The following is a 19877-nucleotide window of genomic DNA, read 5'->3' on the forward strand; positions in this document are numbered from 1 at the left end:
GGATGATCTTATAGAGGTCTATAAACTAATGAGGAGCATACATAAGATAGATAGTTGACATCTTTTCCCAACGGTAGAGGAGCCTAGAACTAGAGGGCACAGGTTTAAGGTGAGGGGAGAGAGATATAAAAGAGACCAGAGGGGACATTTCTTCACACAGAGGGTGGTGAGCATCTGGAACAGGCTGCCAGGTGCAATGGTAGAGGCGAGTACAATTGTGTCCTTTAAAAAGCAGTTAGACAATTACATGGGCAGGGTGGGTATAGAGGGATATGGACCGAATGCAGGCAAGTGGGACTAGCTTAGTGATAGAAACTGGGCGACATGGACCAGCTGGGCCTGTTTCCGTGCTGTAAACATCTATGATTCTATGACTCAATCATTTTAATTTCTCTCATTATACTATCCATTGTCAATGCTTCATTAAAGCTCCAATCTTTTGTAATTTGAGCTTTTCAGGACATTGAACCACAGATCTCAATCATAACAGTAATTGAACCATAATTCTCATCATTGGTATCCCCAGCACACAGGTTAGCATGTTAAAGTCAAATCCCTGGGAATACAAGGGGCGGGATTCTCCTCTACCCGGCGGGACGGGGGGGTCCCGGCATAGCGGTGTGGCGCCAACCACTCCGGCGTTGGGCCTCCCCAAAGGTGCAGAATTCTCCGCACCTTTAGGGGCCAAGCCCTCACATTGAGGGGCTAGGCACGTGCCGGAGCGGTTGGCACCACACCGACTGGCGCCTAAACCGGCTCCAGCGGCCTTTGACGCCCGGGCAGCTGTAAGGCCTTCGCCGGTACGTGCATGCGCCGGTGTGTCAGCTGCCGCTGACGTCACCACCGGCGCCTGTGCGCTGGGGGATTCTCTTCCGCCTCCGCCATGGTGGAGGCCGTGGCGGCGGCGGAAGAAAAAGAGTGCCCCCACAGCACTGGCCCGCCCGCCGATCGGGGGTCTGGCCACCGTGGCGGCACCCCCCGGGGTCCGATCGCCCTGCGCCCCACAGGACCCCGGGGGCCCGCTCGCGCCGCCGATCCCGCCGCCACCAGAGGTGGTTCAAACCATGGCGGCGGGACTTCGGCCCATCGCGGGCCGGAAGAATCGCCGCAGGGGGCTCGCCGATCGGGGGGACGTGATTCCCGCCCCCGCCAATTCCCAGGTGGCGGAGAATTTCTGCCACAGCGGGGGCGGGATTTTCAGCGGCCCCGGGCGATTCTCCGACCCTGCGGGGGGTCGGAGAATTTTGCCCACAGTGAGTGCAATAATTGAATGGGGGTTAAAGTACAGGAATTGGCACATACACTTTAACCTATGTCCTGAAAGTATTGGCATATAAAATTTCAACTCTCAGATATTCAGCACACACGCACATCCAACATGAATCAGGGGAGTGGGAATAAAGCTAAACTTTCTCGTTCCCTACTGATATGCCAGATCAGATATAGATAGAGTGTTCAGAGCACGTTAGTTACTGATCCTTGGAAAATTGCTAGCAATGAAGAGTGTAATTATAAAAAGAACCATCAAGGACACTTTACCCAATTACCCTCAAATATTTGTGAGTAAAAGCTATCTTTAAAATTGACATTTTTTTCATTTGTGATCCTGATGTGAAAAAAGACTTGCATTTAGATAGCATCTTTCACAACCTCAGAAAATTTAAGCCAATTAAATACTTCTGAAGGGCATTCATTGTTATATCACAGGAAACACAGCAGTCAAATGTGCACACAGTAAGGTCCCACAAACATAATGTGATCAAGACCCGACTTATTTTAGTGATGTTGATTGAGGGATAAATACTGCCCAGGACACCCAGGATAACTCCCTTGATGTTCTTCAAAACAGCACCATGGCATCTTTGAGGTCTACCTCAGAGAGCAGATGGGCCTGTTTAACACATCTTTGACAATGAAGCACACCCTCAGAACTGCACGGAAGTGTCAATCTAGATTTATATGCTCAAGTCTCCAAAGTGAGACTTGAAGCCACAATCCTCAAGGTCAGGGTGTAACCCACAGCAATGGCTGATGCAGGTTGGCACGGACAATGCTACCACATTTGTTGCCTGCAAAAGTAGTGCTACGGTATTAAACGTCAACCAGCTGCATGCATGAGTCACATGCAGGGCAGACTGGGGTAGATTCCTTCCCTCAATCATTTGGTTTTCAGAAAATCCTTCCTTCTGCGAGCTCATAAATTGTCAGATACATTGAATTCAACTTTACTACTTGCCACAGTGAGATTTGAACTCATTACCTGAATAATAATCACTAATCGAAATAAACATGTACAGTAAATCTGTCACGGAAGTCCCCAGCAGCCCCCAAAAATCATCTTTTCGCATAATCGCAGTGTGCAAGTTGACCTCTTTTCTGCCACAACATGCTTTACTTTCATTTGTGTCAGCCTCAATTTGTCTTTCCACAAATGTATATTTTACTCACTGGTACCTTACAATTAAGTGCAATGGATCAAGCACGTGATACAGGCTGTGTTACAAAGGTGTGTGGGGGTTTAAGACATAGCCACTCTTTGCTTTTGACACAGATGACATTGCAAAATGGCGACCACCCACACGGGTATTTCACTTTTATACTCAGCCCATTTTTGGAAGGATTTTTTCCAAGACTTGAAAGGTGGATTTATATGCCAGGTCTATGGTACCTTATTGCACCAATATTCCTCACATTAAACTACCAATGTTAAATATCTACTTCCCCTACCTTGCAAGTAGATTGCAGCATCGATGATTTTTATTAATCTATCAACTAACTGTCCGAATTCTTCAACTTTGGAAGCAGTGCTCAGTTGTTTTCTGCCACATTCTAGGACTTGTGTAAACATCTCAAATGTTGTCCAAATCAATTGTATTTTCATTGTCGAAATTCCAGTGGAACATTGTATCTTCCCAGCGGAGGTGTCACTTGTTTTGATTCTGTCAGCACTGAACAGAAAAAGAGATTGCAATGTTCGTTTTAGTGAAGACAAATCGAATTTCAACTCAAGTAGATTGCTGCGAAAGGCCATGCATTTCATCACAATATTCCTGATAATGTTTTTTGATTCCACTTTTTACCATGTGAAAATTACTTGGGGAAGTACGAGGGCAAACGCTTAACCATCGGGTTCTTTGCACCTTTGAAGGCGTGGGCTTTCACCCAAATTTCCTGAGTGCAAGTATGCCGAGGATTGCAAACAATGGTTACATAACTATTCTTTTCTTGATATTTATGCTCACATATGTGACCAAACACTGGTTCCCATTTCAGCACATAGACACATCTAAGAAGAGACTTGCAAGGTCTTGTGACAAATAACCATAACAAATGGTTGGAGAATGTTTAGTGCCAAGCACCTTTCTTGGCTCATTTCCCCCACGGCCAGGATGTTAGAAGTAGACAGCTGAAGTACTGAAGAGTGGAACAACTGTGAGAAACATAGATCAAAACTACTTTGTACCTGTCTGAAACTCCTTGGTCACAGAATGCTGTACACAACGCAGCCAAACGAAATATAACTGTGATGCCCTCTAGCGCAGTTATGGCCTTCTCATGTGACTGAACCTTCTCCAGCAAGTTGATCAACGATGCGAGTCTCTCGCACATTGCCCACCATAACTTGCTCTTGAATTTTATTTCCACTGGACCAAATCTACAAGAACCGGATTTGCATGAAAAAACATTGAAAAACAATTTCTGAAAATAAATGTATTGCCGTTATATTCATGAAGAATCAGCTGTTTCTGTTTAAAATATACAAACATAACAATTAGGAGCAGCAGTGGGCCACTTGGTCCTGCTCCGCCATGAGAGAAGATCATGATTCGATTGTAATCTCAACCCCACATTCCTGCCTACCCCCAATAACCTTTCGCCCCCTTAATCAATAATCTATCTAACTCAGCCTTAAATATATTCAAAGGCTCAGCTTCTACCACCTTTCGAGGAAGAGAGTTCCAGTGACTCACAACCCTCAGAACAAAATTGTCCTCATCTCTGCCTTAAATGAGCGACCCCTTATTTTTAACAGTCACCTCTAGTTCTAGGTACTCCAACAAGAGGAAAGATCCTCTCCATATCCACCTTCTCAATACCCCTGTTTGGGAGGTAACAAATAACACTGTTTGGGAGGTAATAATAATAATCTTTATTGTCACAAGTAGGCTTACATTAACACTGCAATGAAGTTACCGTGAAAAGCACCTAGTCGTCACATTCCGGCGCCTGTTCGGGTACACAGAGGGAGAATTCAGAATTTCCAAATTACCCAACAGTATGAGAATCGAACCTGGGACCCTGGTGCTGTGAAGCAACAGTGCTGCCCTTGTGTGTGTGTGTGGGGGGGGGGGGGGGGGGTCAGAGTATGGGCCTGTTAAACATGGGTCATGTCTTCCAGCTTTGATCCACAAAATAACTTGGTGAATTTCTCTTCCCAGCAGACAACCCAACAGCAGAATAGTAGAAGTAAATTTCCACCAGTTTTGTTCCATGAATCCATCACTGCAATATTTAAATGGAAATTCTAACTGCTGACTCCAGCCACAGTTACCACAGCTGATTTTAAAAGTTCCTCTTTCTTAACTATCCTGGCTCCCTCAGGTTTAAGCGAAACAGGGGGAGCTTGCACTCAAGCCAACAGCGAGAGCTTAGATATCACAACTATGGAAGAGCAGAGCAAAAGCTGGTAGGAATTTGTGGTTGAAATCAGAAAAAGAGAAAACATATGGATCGATGTCAGCCATCAAGAATGTAGTTAATTTGGTGGATAGAAGTTTTGGCTTGAGCAAGGGGCAAAACCAATCTACACCACTTCTGGGGCCAGTACAGCAGATTGGCAACTTTAAACCATTCCACCATATATGCGGTTGTAACAGTACCAGGTAGGAGAATCGACAGAGCCCACTAATTCACTGTGATGCATGCCTCAAATCATTACAGCATATTGAAAACATTTATTGTCTGGGCATTGTTACAATTTTGACTTATATTTTCTATCCACATTATGGATTTTATTGAGGGGGGAGTTATGTCTGGCATTGGAGTTAGGAAGTCTTCTCCTGAAGATTTACACGAGAATCACATTATCTTCATTTGCCAGTTCTAAAGCTGAATGTTCATGACAACACAGGAGGTAATCATCTGCTGGTTAAATGATTAAAATTCCAATGTGGCTAGATAACATAAACTTCCATGTATAATAATAATCTCACAAGTAGGCTTACATTAACACTGCAATGAAGTTACTGTGAAAAGCCCCTAGTCGCCACACTCCGGCACCTGTTCAGGTACACAGAGGGAGAATTCAGAATATCTAATTCACCTGACAGCACGTCTTTCAGAACATGTGGGAGGAAACCGGAGTACCCGGAGGAAACCCAATGCAGACACAGGGAGAACGTGCAGACTCCAAACAGATAGTGACCCAAGCCGGGAATCGAACCCGAGACCCTGGAGCTGTGAAGCAACAGTGCTACCCACTGTGCTGCCATGCTACCCAGTATATTGCAACTCCGACGGGAGCAATTATGATACAAAATTTGCCGCTGAACAACATTAGGGCAGCTCCCAAATAGAGAGCTGGAGAGGGTGAAAGGGGGAATTCCAGAGCTTAAAGCCTGAGGCTGCTGAAAGCACGGCTGCCAGTGTTGAAGCAAAGAAAACCAGGGATACTTAGGAAGTCAGAATCAGAGGAATGCAGAGGTCTTGCAGAACTGAAGGCTGTTGCAGACTAAGTACATCGCCACATAGTAACCCACTCTACTCCATATAAATTCCCTTATGAACAGATTTAGATGCCAACTTTGATCTTTTCTCAGTAGGGAAAAAGAGCAAGTCAGCTCAAATGCATACCTCACTGGACAGTCATGATCAGAAAAGTCCAGATGGCAAATCTGATGTTTAATTCTTTTGCTAGTTAAATGATTTGCAGCGACCAGGAAACAAAGAAAATGGTTATCATTGAACAAATGTTAAAAGTATATTAGCAAAACAAATATAGTCCATACTCAGCTGGTGTGACTGGTTTCTGCATGCTTTGTACAGCTAAACTCAAGCGTGGTCTTTTTTCTGGAACTTCATCACTGCTACTCTCTCCGTCTGTTTTGGGAACTGGTGTCAGGGTCCGATTACATATTTCTTGAATGACAGTGATCCCTTCTGCTCTCATTGCTATATACAAGCAGCTTAACAAATACTGAAACACAGAGCATCAACTTCATGAGTTACCAAACATAATTTCAAAGAAAATTGAATAAATAGCTGTAACGTTATCTTATTGGTGACACCTTGTGCAGCCTTTCCAAGTCTACTGGTGACAAGCACAGGAGACGCAGCATCTGACCTTTTACCTCCTCCTTTCTCACCATCCAAGGCTCCAAATGCTCTTTCCAAGTAAAACAGTGATTTTACTTGAACTTACTTTGACTCCAGGTTAAAGTCCAACATGTTTGTTTCAAACGCTAGCTTGCGGAGCGCTGCTCCTTCCTCAGGTGAATTGAGGAAGGACTTGAGGAAGGAGCAGTGCTCTGAAAGCTAGTGTTTGAAACAAGCATGTTGGACTTTAACCTAGTGTTGTAAGACTGTGCTCACCCCAGTCCAACGCCGGCATCTCCACATCATTACTTTGACTCGGTATACTATATTCGCTAGTGACATGTTCTCCTCTACATTGGGGAGACTGGGCGACCACTGTGCAGAACACCGCCAGCGTGACCCTGAGCTTCGTGTCACCTCCCATTTCACTTCTCTACCTCGCTCCCACTCTGAGCTTTGTCCTTTTTCGCTACCATATTGCAATGAAGATCAAGCCAAGCTCAAGGAAGCAACTTATCTTTCAATTTGGCACTCTTCAGCCTTCAAGGCTCATGGGTTCAACAATTTTAGACCACAAGCTCAGACTTTTTATTACGCTGGTTTGTCTTATTGTCTTTCTTTGTCCCACCTAGTTGCATTTGGATGGCTGCTATACAAAGCTTCATACCTCAGCTGTGATGCATCTTTTGTTTCTTTACGATACCCACTGACACGCCCTGTTGTTATTTAATCTCTTCTGCCCTCCATCCTTTCACTAGCTCGAAACCTATTACATCTCTATCTTTCTTCAGTTCTGATGAAAGGTCATCAACCTAAAAGTTATTACCACAGATGTAGTCTAACCTGCTGAGTATTTCCAGCATTTTCTGCTTTTATTTCTCAAGATTTATGAAAAGTTGAAAATTTCATGGATAGCACCATGCTTCACTCTTTATTTTTGTTTTTGACATGCGCTGGGGAAACTGCATTTACTGTCCATCCCTAATTGCTCTGAGAAGAATGATGATGAGCCACCTTCTTGAATTGCTATAATATTTGTGCTGATGGTCTTTGAAACATGGGCCAGTATTTTACTGCCCATAGAGGATGTAGCGAGCCATTTAAATCTCTATTCAGTTCAACGGGACCATAATATCCTGAAAAGTGCTTAGTTTAGTTTAACTGCAGCATTGCGTGTGAAGACAGACATTAATTTATTTGGCAGCTTGATAGGTCTCAGAAACTGTTCAAAGCATTTAACATATGACAATTATTTTAAGTCCAATATCTTATGGAGGCAAACAGGGTGGTAAGGAGGAAGTCATAGTCATACAGTACAGTAGAGGCCCTTCAGCCCATCGAGTATGCACTGACAAAACTACACTAAATCTACACTAATCCCACTTTCCAGCACTTGGCCCATAGCTTTGAATGTTATGACATTTCAAGTGCTCATCCACGTCCTGTTTAAAAGTTGAAGTTTCCCGCCTCTACTACCCTCCCAGGCACAGCATTCCAGACCCCCACCACCTTCTTGGTGAAAATAAATTCCCCAAGTCCTCTCAAAACCTCCTGTTCCTCACCTTAAAATGTGTCCCCTTCAACTAAGCGGAGGCTGGAATTAGTACAGGGAGTGAAATCTGCCCAAGATGGAAATGAGCACAAATAGGGCTCCTGGCCTTTACTTGCCATCAATGCAAATATACGCTGCAGCTAATTTGCGCAATGTAGATCCCGTAAATACCAAAGACATGAAGGAGTAATTAATATATATTGGCACTGTGGGTTGAAGAGAGAAAACAAAACAATTTCCTGGTCTTCTTTGTGCCACCAGAAGCTGCCACGACACGTTTTAAACATCTCATCTGAAAGGGAGTACTTCTGACAGTGCTGCACTCTACCACTGCAACGTTACTGATTACAGAAAGCCATTCACAAAGACGTGGCTACAAATGACCTGCAAACCATACTGACCAGCAAAATAAATAATTTGAAACAGCAAGGGGACGTTCGGAATTTTAAAAAGAATTACCTCCTGTTTGGGTTGAGTTCCTATCATTTCAGTTAATGCTGAGCAAATTAAATTTATTCGGTGTTTCTGGATTGGCACTGCACACACGAGTCCTGACGGGGCGAACATCAAAAAGTGCTGGAATATTTGACATAGAGCTAATCTCAATTTATCTGATTCAACGTGCTGCAACAGTCCATCTCCCATAAAGACGCTCAGTTTGTCCATCATCACGTTCAGGTAAACGGGTTCGATTGCAAACATGCTTGTGCGATATTCAGGGGCAACAGGAAAAAGTGTTCTGACCAAATTAGCATATGGCTCCTCGTATAATTCCAATTCTGCCCTGTCAGCCTTTTTAAACAGTTTAAAGAGACCAATAAAATTTGTGAAGAACATATTTGACACTTCCTCTGGTGGTGGTCCTCCAAGGTTTACCAACTTGGTTAACAAGGCCAACACAATACTCTTAATATTGGAACTGCCATGCTCCAAAAGAGAGCAGCCTATTTCCCACAAGATGAGTCGTTGCCTCCTGCAAAACACACTTGGGAGGATCGAGGAAAGTATTCTCAGTAATGTGACCTCCAATAATTCCACTTGCAACACAGAGGTCAATTGAAGAGGTGCAGGGGTTAAATATCCTGCATTTTCTCTCTCAGCCACAACAAAACGATTAATTATATACGGCCAGAAGAAAGAATCCTGCTTCATGTGCATCATCAGCTTCTTCTCCCTCAGACAGATTAGATCTTGAAAGAGGCCAAACAGTTCCTTAGTTTGTACTCCAAATATGAAGGGATTCTTGCTCTTGAACAGCCAAAGCAAAGAAAGGATAATCTTTGCAATACAGTCATGAAGCACTTGACAGTTTTGGGCTGCAGCAATGCGGAGAAGCCTGGTTATAATCCAGTTACTGAAACCTTAAAAAAGAAAGAAATAGCCGTATTCAGATCAAATATTGCAAACAGGGCAAATGCAATTTATTTATCCAATCAGAGATTTAGCCCAGGTTCCGACTGAGGGTATCCGTGCATCTGCCTGGATTCAACAACTACCAGGCAATTAAAAACAAACATACATGATAGATTTAAACAAATATTATTGCAAAATGAATTTTGAAAAGTAGTATATATACTGTATATGGTTTAGCAATTTTTGTTGTACTCATCATTTTTTTAGGGTGGTGCAACAAATTGGTCCTCCATTGAATATTCAGGCGGTGTCACAAAGCAGCAAGTTGCCAAAGGACACTCAAGTCATGTTTCATCATTGAACTAAGACCACCAGTACCTTGTCTGAAGACAGTTAATTCAACACTGACAGGGATTGAAATCTGGACAATTCTTATCAATTATGGGGCAATAATAAACTGCACAGTATTGTCAGCATTTGAGCTTGATACGAGTGTAATTTTATTCATGATTATGATGAATTGAATTGAGATTAGAAGCTCATTGCCATATAAATTCAATGCAGTGGGGTGATCACGTGATGTGACGGCGGGAGCACTTGCATTTTCATGAGCTCCAACTCTGCTCATCTTATAATCCGTCTTTTTATCCTTGTGCACATTTCTTTTTTGTCTTTTCTTGGTTTACCAGTTTGATACTATGTCTCAAGAATTATTAGTCGGATGCCCGAAGCTTAGGGGTTTCTGGCAGGGATTTGCTGACGTCATGTTGGAAATACCGACGGTAAGGGTGGTTCAGAGTCCAGAGGTGGCGAATTTTGGTGCGTCAGAAGACCCAGAGGTCCAGGAGGCAAGAGAGGCCGATGTCTTCGCCTCTGTCTCCATGGTAGCCCGGAGACGGATCTGGTTAGCATGGAGGGACTCGGAGCCCCTGAAGTTGGGGGTGTAGGTTAGTGACATGGCGGGGTTTCTTCAGCTTGAGAAGATCAAATTCGCCCTGATGCTAGGGTTTTCTCGGAGATGGCAGCCATTTGTCGACTTCTTTGGGAAAAATGAAACTGTCAACAGGGGTGGGGGGGGGGGGGGAGGTGCTTATTCTGTTAAAATTTATAATATAAATGCTTCAGCAAAATATTTTTCTAAAAAAAGAACTATTGGTCGGTGTTCCTACATAATGGAACAGAGTTAGAATGTTTAAATCCTCGATTGTTCGTGGTGACTGGAAGGAGATGGGGTAGGGCCCTGCCTTTAGTGGCGCAGTTGCTTTTGAGGAAGTTCCCACTCTGACGGTGCTGTGTGCATCGACTGATGAAGGTTGCCAACGAAGGTGCTGTTCTGAAGATCTCGGCTCGGAGGTACAGATTGTCAAGGCCCAATTCCAAGAGTTGTGGCATGTTTTTACAGAGGTAATGGAGGCGCACGAGGAGGTTCTTGCATTAAAGAAGTTTGATGGAGCTCATCTAACCCTGTCTTTGAGCCCTGAGGTTGATGTGGCCAACCGACCACTGGTCCTGTTCTGGATGTCTGTTGTGAGGAATTGGGGGTGGCTGAACCGGTCGGGTCATCCCACTCTGGCTGGAGCCTAGTTTGTTGACCAACTGGGTTCTGGTGAGACAGCATGATGGAAGTAATGGCGTCTCATGCTTTGATCGCTGGAATCTTTGGGAGATCCTGAACAGTGCTCATTGATCTTGATCCATTTCTGATATTGGGTTTCTTTGTGCGCCTGTGAAGAAGCCTTTTTCCTGAGGACTGTCTGGCATTTCTGCATCTTTGTTATATCTTGAACTTTGCTCCCTGTTGATCATGCTCTCCGCTTGATGGCCTGTACTGTTGAGCAGCCTGATTTGAGTTTATATCATGTTGAGCTGAATGTTGAAAGCGGGATCTGTGCACATTGTTTATCCTAAATGTATTTGGGCCTTCTACTGTCTGACAATCCTTGCAGCAGAGGGAGGGGGATGGTGCTTTTTGTTGTCTCGTCCCTGTTTCACTTCTAAGGAACATGAGCGGAGCTGGAGAGGGGTGAGGGGTTGGAGTTCGTACGGTTAGTTTGTCCTCGTTGCGATCGAGGATGGTCCCCCCAGTTAGAGCAAACCAGTATTGGGGGTTTCTTACCTTTTTCTTTTAATTTGAATCAGATCATCCATACTTTTTTCTCTTTTCCTGCCCCTTTTTCCTGAGTGATCCGGGTTGTCGGGATGGTTTCCTTGGTGCTAGGGCAATGTGGGCTGGCCCTCCCTCCCAAGTTCCCCTGCCCCCTTCGGGGGATTCCCTGTCCCAGAGAAGGGGATGTCTATCTTCCCTTCTAGTTGGGACCAGATGTTATCCTTTTTAACCTTGGGTCCTTCACGTTGTGGGTGTCAGCGTAATTCCCCCTTTGCTCTGGGGTTCTCGGGTTTTTTATTACTGTTATTTTTTTAAGCTATGATGTAACTCTGTTATTGGTTGTATCCTGCTTTGGTGCAGCCGGATCTTGTATCCATGGAGGGAACACTTTAGGGATATTGTCCCTGACCCGTCCGGTCTTATTTGTTTCTCTGCTTGCAATGTCTTCGGTTTTGTACTGTACCTGTTTTTGCACTGATACCTATGGCTTTTTTTTCTTTTTCTTTTGTGTTCATGCGATAATTGTAAAACTTGAAAACTTCAATAAAAATACATTTTAAAAAATCAGTGCAATGCCATAGAGAAGTTTCACCAGCATCTTGCAACAGTAAAATAATAGTTTGAAAATAGCAACTCCTTCAAGAAAGAACTAAATGAGTCCACCTCAATACAGTTCTGATAAAGAAAATTATTAAAATGCATTCTAAAAGTTCATATCCTGTTTTATTAACCCATGGAAAAGAAAATTGGATGTGGTGTAAAATGGGCTGCTGATTTGCTGTGGGCCTGTTTGGGGCAAAGGTAAATTTCTATCCCCCACATGCCAAAATAAAGCAATGTTGCAAGAAATTGATTCCGATTGTTGAACGCTCGTTTTTTGTTGTTTTAGGTGCTGCACTCAAAAGTCTTGGCTGAAATACATTATTTTAAGTTGCATTTGGACCTGGCATGTTGCTTCATTTTTAAAAAAAATTAAAGCAACCATTGATTTAATTGGAATGTCATTTTAATTTTCATGTGCATCATTTAAACTCAATTTGTCAACAAATTGTGAAACTTGGATAGTTACGTGGAACGTGAGAGGGCTAGGAGGTCCGGTCAAGAGGTCACGGGTGCTTGCGCATCTTAAAAGTCTGAAAACCGGAATTCTGGTTCCGGCTATGCGGAGCTAAGCCGCACGCTCGGCAGCTCCCGCCAGGAACAGACCTTTGGGCTCTTTTTAGGGCCCCCAGCGGCACTTTTTCGGCGATTCCCGACGTGGGAAGGAGTCAGCAGCAGTTCCCCATCGGCGTATGGCCTGGACCAGGAGTGGGACAAGCAAGAGAGCGGTGGCAGCGCCTAAGAAAAAGCGAGGGAAGAAGCACAAGATGGCGGCCGGCGGAGACCTAGAGGAATGGAGGCAGTGGGCGCAGGAGCAGCAGGAGACTCTCCAGCGCTGCTTTCGGGAGCTCAAAGTGGAGCTGCTAGAGCCGTTGAAGGCTTCCATTGACAAGCTGCTGGAGACTCAGACAGCCCAGGGGGTGGCAATCCGGGAGATCCAACAGCAGGCCTCTGAAAGAGAGGATGAGGGGCTTCTTGGACCGGCTGAGATTCCCGAAGGTGGAGGAGGGGCAGGTGGAGGGACTGGGGGCGCCGATTGAGCTGTAGGAGCTGGTCAAAGAGATAGAGAGCATGCAGTTGGGGAAGGCGCCGGGGCCGGATGGGTTCCCGGTCGAATTCTATAAAATGTATGCAGACCTGCTGGGTCCCCTGTTGGTTAGGACCTTTAACGAGGCAAGGGAGGGGGAGGGCTAGCCCCCGACTATGTCCTGGGCACTGATTTCCTTGATCCTTAAGTGGGACAAGGACCCCCTGCAGTGTGGATCATACAGGCCGATCTCGCTGTTAAATGTAGATGCCAAGCTGTTGGCGAAGATCTTGGCCACAAGGATAGAGGACTGTGTGCCGTGGGTCATCCACGAGGACCAGACGGGGTTCGTGAAGGGAAGGCAGCTGAACACCAGCATACGGAGGCTCTTGAATGTCATTATGATGCCGGCGGTAGCAGGGGAAGCGGAGATAGTGATGGCGCGAGACGGGGAGAAGGCCTTTGATAGGGTTGAGTGGGGGTACTTGTGGGAGGTGCTGGAAAGGTTTGGGTTTGGGGAGGGGTTTGTCAGATGGGTGAAGTTGTTATATGAGGCCCCGATGGTGAGCGTGGCCACGAATAGGAGGAGATCGGAGTACTTTCGGTTATACCGAGAGACGAGACAGGGGTGTCCCTTGTCCCCCTTGCTCTTTGCGTTGGCCATGGAGTTGAGAGGAGTCGAGGAACTGGAGGGGACTGGTGCGGGGTGGGGAGGAGCACCAAGTGTCGCTTTATGCGGATGACTTATTGCTATATGTGGCGGACCCAGTGGGGGGAATGCCGGAGGTGATGAAGATTCTCAGGGACTTTGGGGACTTCACAGGGTATAAGCTCAACCTGGGTAAGAGCGAGCTGTTCGTCGTGCACCCGGGGGACCAGGAGGAGGGGATTGGTAGGCTCCCACTAAAAAGGGCGGAGAGGAGCTTTAGGTACCTGGGAGTCCTTGTGGCCAGGAGCTGGGGGGCCCTACACAAACTTAACCTTACAAGGCTGGTGGAGCAAATGAAGGAGGAGTTTAAAAGATGGGACATGTTGCTGCTGTCGCTGGCGGGCAGGGTGCAGTCAGTCAAGATGACGGTGCTCCCAAGGTTTTTATTCCTGTTCCAGTGCCTCCACATCCTTATCCCGAAGGCCTTTTTTAGGAAGGTCAACAGGAGTATTACGGGATTTGTATGGCCGCACGGGACCCCGAGGGTGAGAAGGGTGTTTTTGGAACGGGGAAGGGATAGGGGGGGCTGGCGCTGCCCAACCTCTGTGGGTACTATTGGGCTGCCAACGCAGCGATGGTGCGTAAGTGGGTAATGGACGGGGAAGGGGCAGCATGGAAGAAGATGGAGATGGTGTCCTGTGTGGACACGAGTTTGGAGGCGCTTGTAACGGCGCTGCTGCCGCTCCCTCCAACGGGGTATACCACGAGCCCGGTGGTGGCGGCTACCCTCAAAATTTAGGTGCAATGGAGATGGCACAGGGGGGAGGTGGGGGTCTCGATGGGGTCCCCGATATGGGGGAACCACCGGTTTGTTCCAGAGAGAATCGATGACGGGTTCCTGAGTTGGCACAGGGCAGGTGTTAGGAGGTTGAGGGACCTTTTGTAGATGGGAAGTTTGTGAGCCTAGCTGAGTTAGAGGAGAATTTCGGGCTCCCCCCGGGGAACATTTTTAGGTATATGCAGATAAGGGCGTTTGCCAGGCGGCAGGTGGTAGGGTTCCCTCTGTTGCCCCCACGTGGGTTCCAGGACAGGGTGCTTTCAGGGGTGTGGGTTGGAGGGTGGAGGATTTTGGACATATACCAAGTGATGCAGGAGGTAGACGAGGCCTCGGTGGAGGAGCTGAAGAGTAAATGGGAAGAGGAGCTGGGTGAGGAGATTGAGGAGGGGACGTGGGCGGATGCTCTGAAAAGAGTGAACTCCTCCTCTTCATGTGCGAGGCTTAGCCTCATACAGTTCAAGGTGGTACATAGGGCTCATATGACCGGGACGAGGATGAGTAGGTTCTTTGGGGGCGAAGACAGGTGTACTAGGTGCTCGGGGAGCCCAGCGAACCATGCCCATATGTTCTGGGCATGCCCAGCGCTGGGGGAATTTTGGAAGGGGGTAGCAAGCACGGTGTCGAGGGTGGTAGGATCCAGAGTCAAGCCAGGCTGGGGACTCGCAATATTTGGGGTTGCAGTGGAGCCGGGAGTGCAGGAGGCGAAAGAGGCCGGTGTTCTGGCCTTTGCGTCCCTAGTAGCCCGGCGGAGGATTCTTCTTCAGTGGAAGGATGAGAGGTGCCCAAGCGTGGAGGCCTGGATCAACGATATGGCGGGGTTCATCAAACTGGAGAGGGTGAAATTTGCCCTGAGGGGATCAGTACAGGGGTTTTTCAGGCGGTGGCAGCCTTTCCTGGATTTCCTGGCAGAACGGTAGGGGAGGGGGGGTGCCGTTTCGGTGGGTTGGGTTGAAGGGGCGCGTACATGTGTTCTTTGGTTATGACGGGTGTTAATCTCTTTCTTCTTTTTGTAATTTAACCGGTGGGGGGGGGGTTGGTCTTTTTTGTTTTTCTTAATTGTTAATATTTTTGTTTTTTGTTAATATTTTCTGTTATTGATATTTTGTGAAAATCTGAATAAAAATTATTTTAAAAAAACAAATTGTGAAACTTGAATGTCAAAATTGAGCCACAGTACTGAAAGATTAATAGCCATTGCCGATCTTTAACACTGGTGTTAAAACATTGACGGATTACACCCATGTTTCTGTAGCTTTCACAAGCACTCACCAATACAACCGCACTCATCATCACTACTGAGTCGCTGAATTTCTTTTGTTGGTTTTCGTGGGGTATTCACAAACATAAGAGGAAAAGACTTCATAATGTGTTGAATAAAGTCCAACAACATCACACATGTTGGCTGAGAGTCAGTCTTCTTTGAAAGCTCCAAAGCGACTGAAATTTCAACAGAAAAGGATAGTTTTAAAAGAAAGACTTGTATTTTCATAGTTTTCAAAACCCCCGGAGATCCCAAAGCATTTTACAGCCAATGAAGTACTGTTAAGTGTAGTCACCAGTAAAATATAGAATGCTCGGGAGCAAACCTGCGCACGGCAAACTCCCACACACAGGTAATGATCTGTTTCTGTTTTACTGATTAAAAGGATAAATAATGGCCAAGACACCAGGGATATCTCCCTGGCTCTTCCTGAAACAGTGCCATGGCGTCTTGTACATCTACTGGGGCAGGCAGATGGCGCCTTGTTTTAACATCTCATCTCAAAGACGACATCTCTAGCAGTGCAGCACTTTGTTAATACTGCATAGAAGTATCAGCCTTGATGTTTCTGCTCATGTCCTGGAATGAGAGTTAAACCCAGAACTTTTTGACTCAGAAGTGAGAGCGGTACCAACTGAACCTCAGTTGACACATTTTACGCATTGACTAAAGGTAACAGCTTTTTCCATGATATAGCTATTGTAGGATCAATGACAAAATATCTAGGGAAACAATTTTGTCAACAGTTATCTTTCCAGTTGATAGCCAGGATGCTTCATGCTGTCAGTCAGATCTTCAATGAAACACAATTGTTTCTGTCATCAAATTTCATCTGCTGTTGGAACACCAGGAAATAATTTATCAATATATATTCTCTTACAAATTACTTTGCTATTCCAAGAGCCTGCAGCATTTAGATAAATTATTTTATTGCAGGAGATAGCAATTAAACAAACCACATTAAAGGAATAGAGTTTAATCTGCAATTCTGACAACATATTTGAAGTGGTTTCGGGAAGGTAAACATGCTGTGGCAAATTTACAGTTATGCTGTTAAACGAAAATGATCAAAATCCATTAAAATTGCTATTTGCCGCAATGACACAAATACAAACAAAATCAACAATAAACTGGACTTAACAGCACTTCCACCAATCCCTTATTCCCATATTCTAGGAAAATCAAAATGTGGAATATGGATCGGGGAGAAGTTACAGAAATGAACCATTTACTAATCCGGTCAGATCCCCTTCTCTAACTAAGAGTTAGGATGATATATCATATATTTCATACCTTATGTACTTTGAGCTAATTGTAAGATGCAGCAATGCAAGTTTGACTCTCGCATCTTTGGGTAGCATTTGATCTCTACTCTCACTGAGTGAGAATCTGGAACACCTGAGTTCCAAAACTGAGCCAAGACTATACAACCCTCTACAATAATCATTCACAAAACAAAGTATTGTCTGTAGATGGTATTTAGAGATAATATTGTTTACTATTGTAAGACACTGCTGAAGAAACTCCCCTCTTTTCAACAGCAAATTAATTACCAATACTTAACACTGGACCGCATTTACAAGTAATAAGGGGAGGAGTGGGCAGTGGGTACTTACCAACATCCACGTCTGTCAGCATTTTGTCAACAAACTGACAAAGAATCTGCCTTGGCTTCTGAACGACTGTATTGTAATCCTCTGGACTGGCACTGTTTGGAGAACCAGGTTACAATACGTTACAGCACACTTTTCACACTAATCTCAAGTAGGTTGTGAATTACAGTTCAGGAAGTTTCCTGCCTTTTAATATCACCATAAACAACTATTCCACATCATTAGGATACTTCAATTTATAAAGTACGACCTCGCACATGTCCTCTTCACCCAAACTTTTATGCATTGACTAAAGGTAACAGCACCAAGGCGAGCATTTGAACTCTCTCGACGCCACGCCCCCTTCCTTTGATCCAAGCCACACCTCAGATTCCCTCACCCTATCCAAGTCCTGACCCCTGATCTTTCAAAGTTTCTCTCCCATATGCACCCCATCTCCCAAACCCCTGATCTTGTTTACTTCCTGCTCCCTCAACCCCACTCATGGTTGGTTGACCATTTAATTCTCCTTCCTGGTCCACATGCTACCCAATGTGAATGGCTCAGTGCCCATCCCTTTCAAAATCAAAACCAGCACTGGTTACAAATTGCTGCTCCATCGCCACACTTTCAACTCCAGTATTTTTCAACCCAAATGATATTTCCCAAATCAACTTCTTTAATTTCTGGTTACCATCCCCCCTGTGGCATCAAAATGTTTCCAAAGTCATGAATGACATTCACTGTTCTGTGACCATGGTACATTATCAATTTGCATCCTCCTTAACCTTTCTTCAGCTTTCGACACAATCTTCCTCCAGTCCCCCTCCGTCCAGCTCAGTGAGACTCAGTGGTCGTGTACCATGTTAACTTGTCTCACTCTTGACACTCTTACTTCTGAGTCATGAGTTCATGACCTACTCCAGAGACTTGAACACTAACCTACATTCACTACATTCGCTGCAGTATTAAAAGAGAGTTGCACCATCATACATGCCATCTTTCAGATGAGGCATAAAATCAAAGTCCTGTCTACCTACTCTGTTGAACACAGAAAGTTCCATGTCTCTCCTCCAAGAAGAACAGGGAAGTTTTACTGGTCTGCTGTTCCTCAAAGAACTTCATTATAAACATTTTATCTCGATTGCCTCACTGCTTTTTATTAAACGCTGCTGTGTGCTAATTGGTTGTCTTGTTTATTATGTTTTGTAATTATAACTACATCAGTGACTATAATTCAACTCAGAAGAACTTAATTGGCTGAAGAGCTTTTGAACAGAAGGATTTTATTCCCCTTTGCTTTTTCATGGGATGTGGGTGCCATTAACAAGGCCAGCCTTTGCTTCCCATTTTGAATTGCCCTTGAAATGAGTGGCTTGCTAGGCCACTTTAGAGGGCAGCTAAGAGTCAACCACACTGTTGTGGGTCTGGAGTCACATGTAGGTCAGACCAGGTAAGGATGACAGACTTTCCTCCCGAAAGGACATTTGTGAACCAGATGGGTTTTTACGACGATTGATGATAGTTTCATGGTCATCATTACTGAGACTAGCTCTCAATTCCAGATTTATCATTGAATTTAAATTCCACCAAGTGCCATGGTGAGAACTGAACCCCTGCCACCAAAGCATGAATCTGGGCCTCTGGATTACCAGTCCTGTGACATTACCACTCCACCATCACTTCCCCACAAAGGATGTGAAAGGTGATATGTAGATACAGGTTATTTATTTTCAGTGATCCAAAAGCAGCCAGAGCCTCTCAAGTAACACCCTCCCATCAAACACATCCATCAACATCTTAGGCTTTGGGCCAAGTGCTGGAAAATGGGATAATATGTAATAATAATATTTATTTTCACACGTAGGCTTACATTTACACTGTAATGAAGTTACTGTGAAAATCCCCTAGTCGCCACATTCCAGCACCTGTTCGGGTACACAGAGGGAGAATTCAGAATGTCCAATTCACATAACAGCACGTCTTTCAGGACTTGTGGGAAGAAACCGGAGCACCCGGAGGAAACCCACACAGACACAGGGAGAACATGCAGACTCCACACAGACAGTGGCCCAAACCGGGAATCGAACCTGGGACCCTGGCGTTGTGAAGCAACAATGTTAACGACTGTGAATAGTTAAGTGGTTGTTTTTTGCCAGTGCATTCGCAATGGGCCGAAGGACCTTTTCTGTTCTGCAGACCTTCTTGACTCTATAACTCCTGTCCTTCCTGCCCTACATTAACATCCAACCTTGTAAGCAGGAAGAAAGATTTGCATTTCATAACTTCAAGCACATATCAAATCCAGTCTGATCAAGACTACTCAAGTTTGGAAGGAAGGGTAAGTTGTGCATCAATTGAAATCACACTAGAAACATTTTTTGCTTCCCCAAGATTGAAATAATTGCAAATTAACTAAATAATCCCAAAAAATCAAAATCGGGTTCCTTGGAACTTCATGTTAAACCTTCACTTTACAGCCAATGACATACTTTTGAACTATAGTCAGATGTTCAGCCAATTTGCTCGCAACAGTATCACACAGACAGCAATGTACAAATGATCTGTTTTAGTGATGTTATT

The 19877-nt window shown here is 44.9% G+C and overlaps 1 protein-coding gene across 2 annotated transcripts in view; it reads right to left on the minus strand.

The window, feature by feature from the left end:
• The window catches only part of atr (ATR serine/threonine kinase), a 109213-nt gene that overhangs the window by 88269 nt on the left and 1067 nt on the right, over nt 1–19877 (minus strand). Inside the window, exons 2-7 of one of the 2 annotated variants that reach the window (XM_038815052.1) lie at nt 17319–17410; nt 15711–15878; nt 8327–9228; nt 6009–6196; nt 3464–3655; nt 2728–2948 (exon numbers count right to left, since the gene is read on the minus strand). In XM_038815052.1, the coding sequence (XP_038670980.1) occupies nt 2728–2948; nt 3464–3655; nt 6009–6196; nt 8327–9228; nt 15711–15878; nt 17319–17410 (1763 nt within the window). Of the gene's footprint in view, nt 1–2727; nt 2949–3463; nt 3656–6008; nt 6197–8326; nt 9229–15710; nt 15879–17318; nt 17411–19877 lie in introns of those variants that run through there. The other variant, XM_038815053.1, reaches the window with a different exon arrangement.

This window comes from Scyliorhinus canicula, chromosome 13, assembly GCF_902713615.1.
Source record: "Scyliorhinus canicula chromosome 13, sScyCan1.1, whole genome shotgun sequence".
Taxonomy (NCBI): domain Eukaryota; kingdom Metazoa; phylum Chordata; class Chondrichthyes; order Carcharhiniformes; family Scyliorhinidae; genus Scyliorhinus; species Scyliorhinus canicula.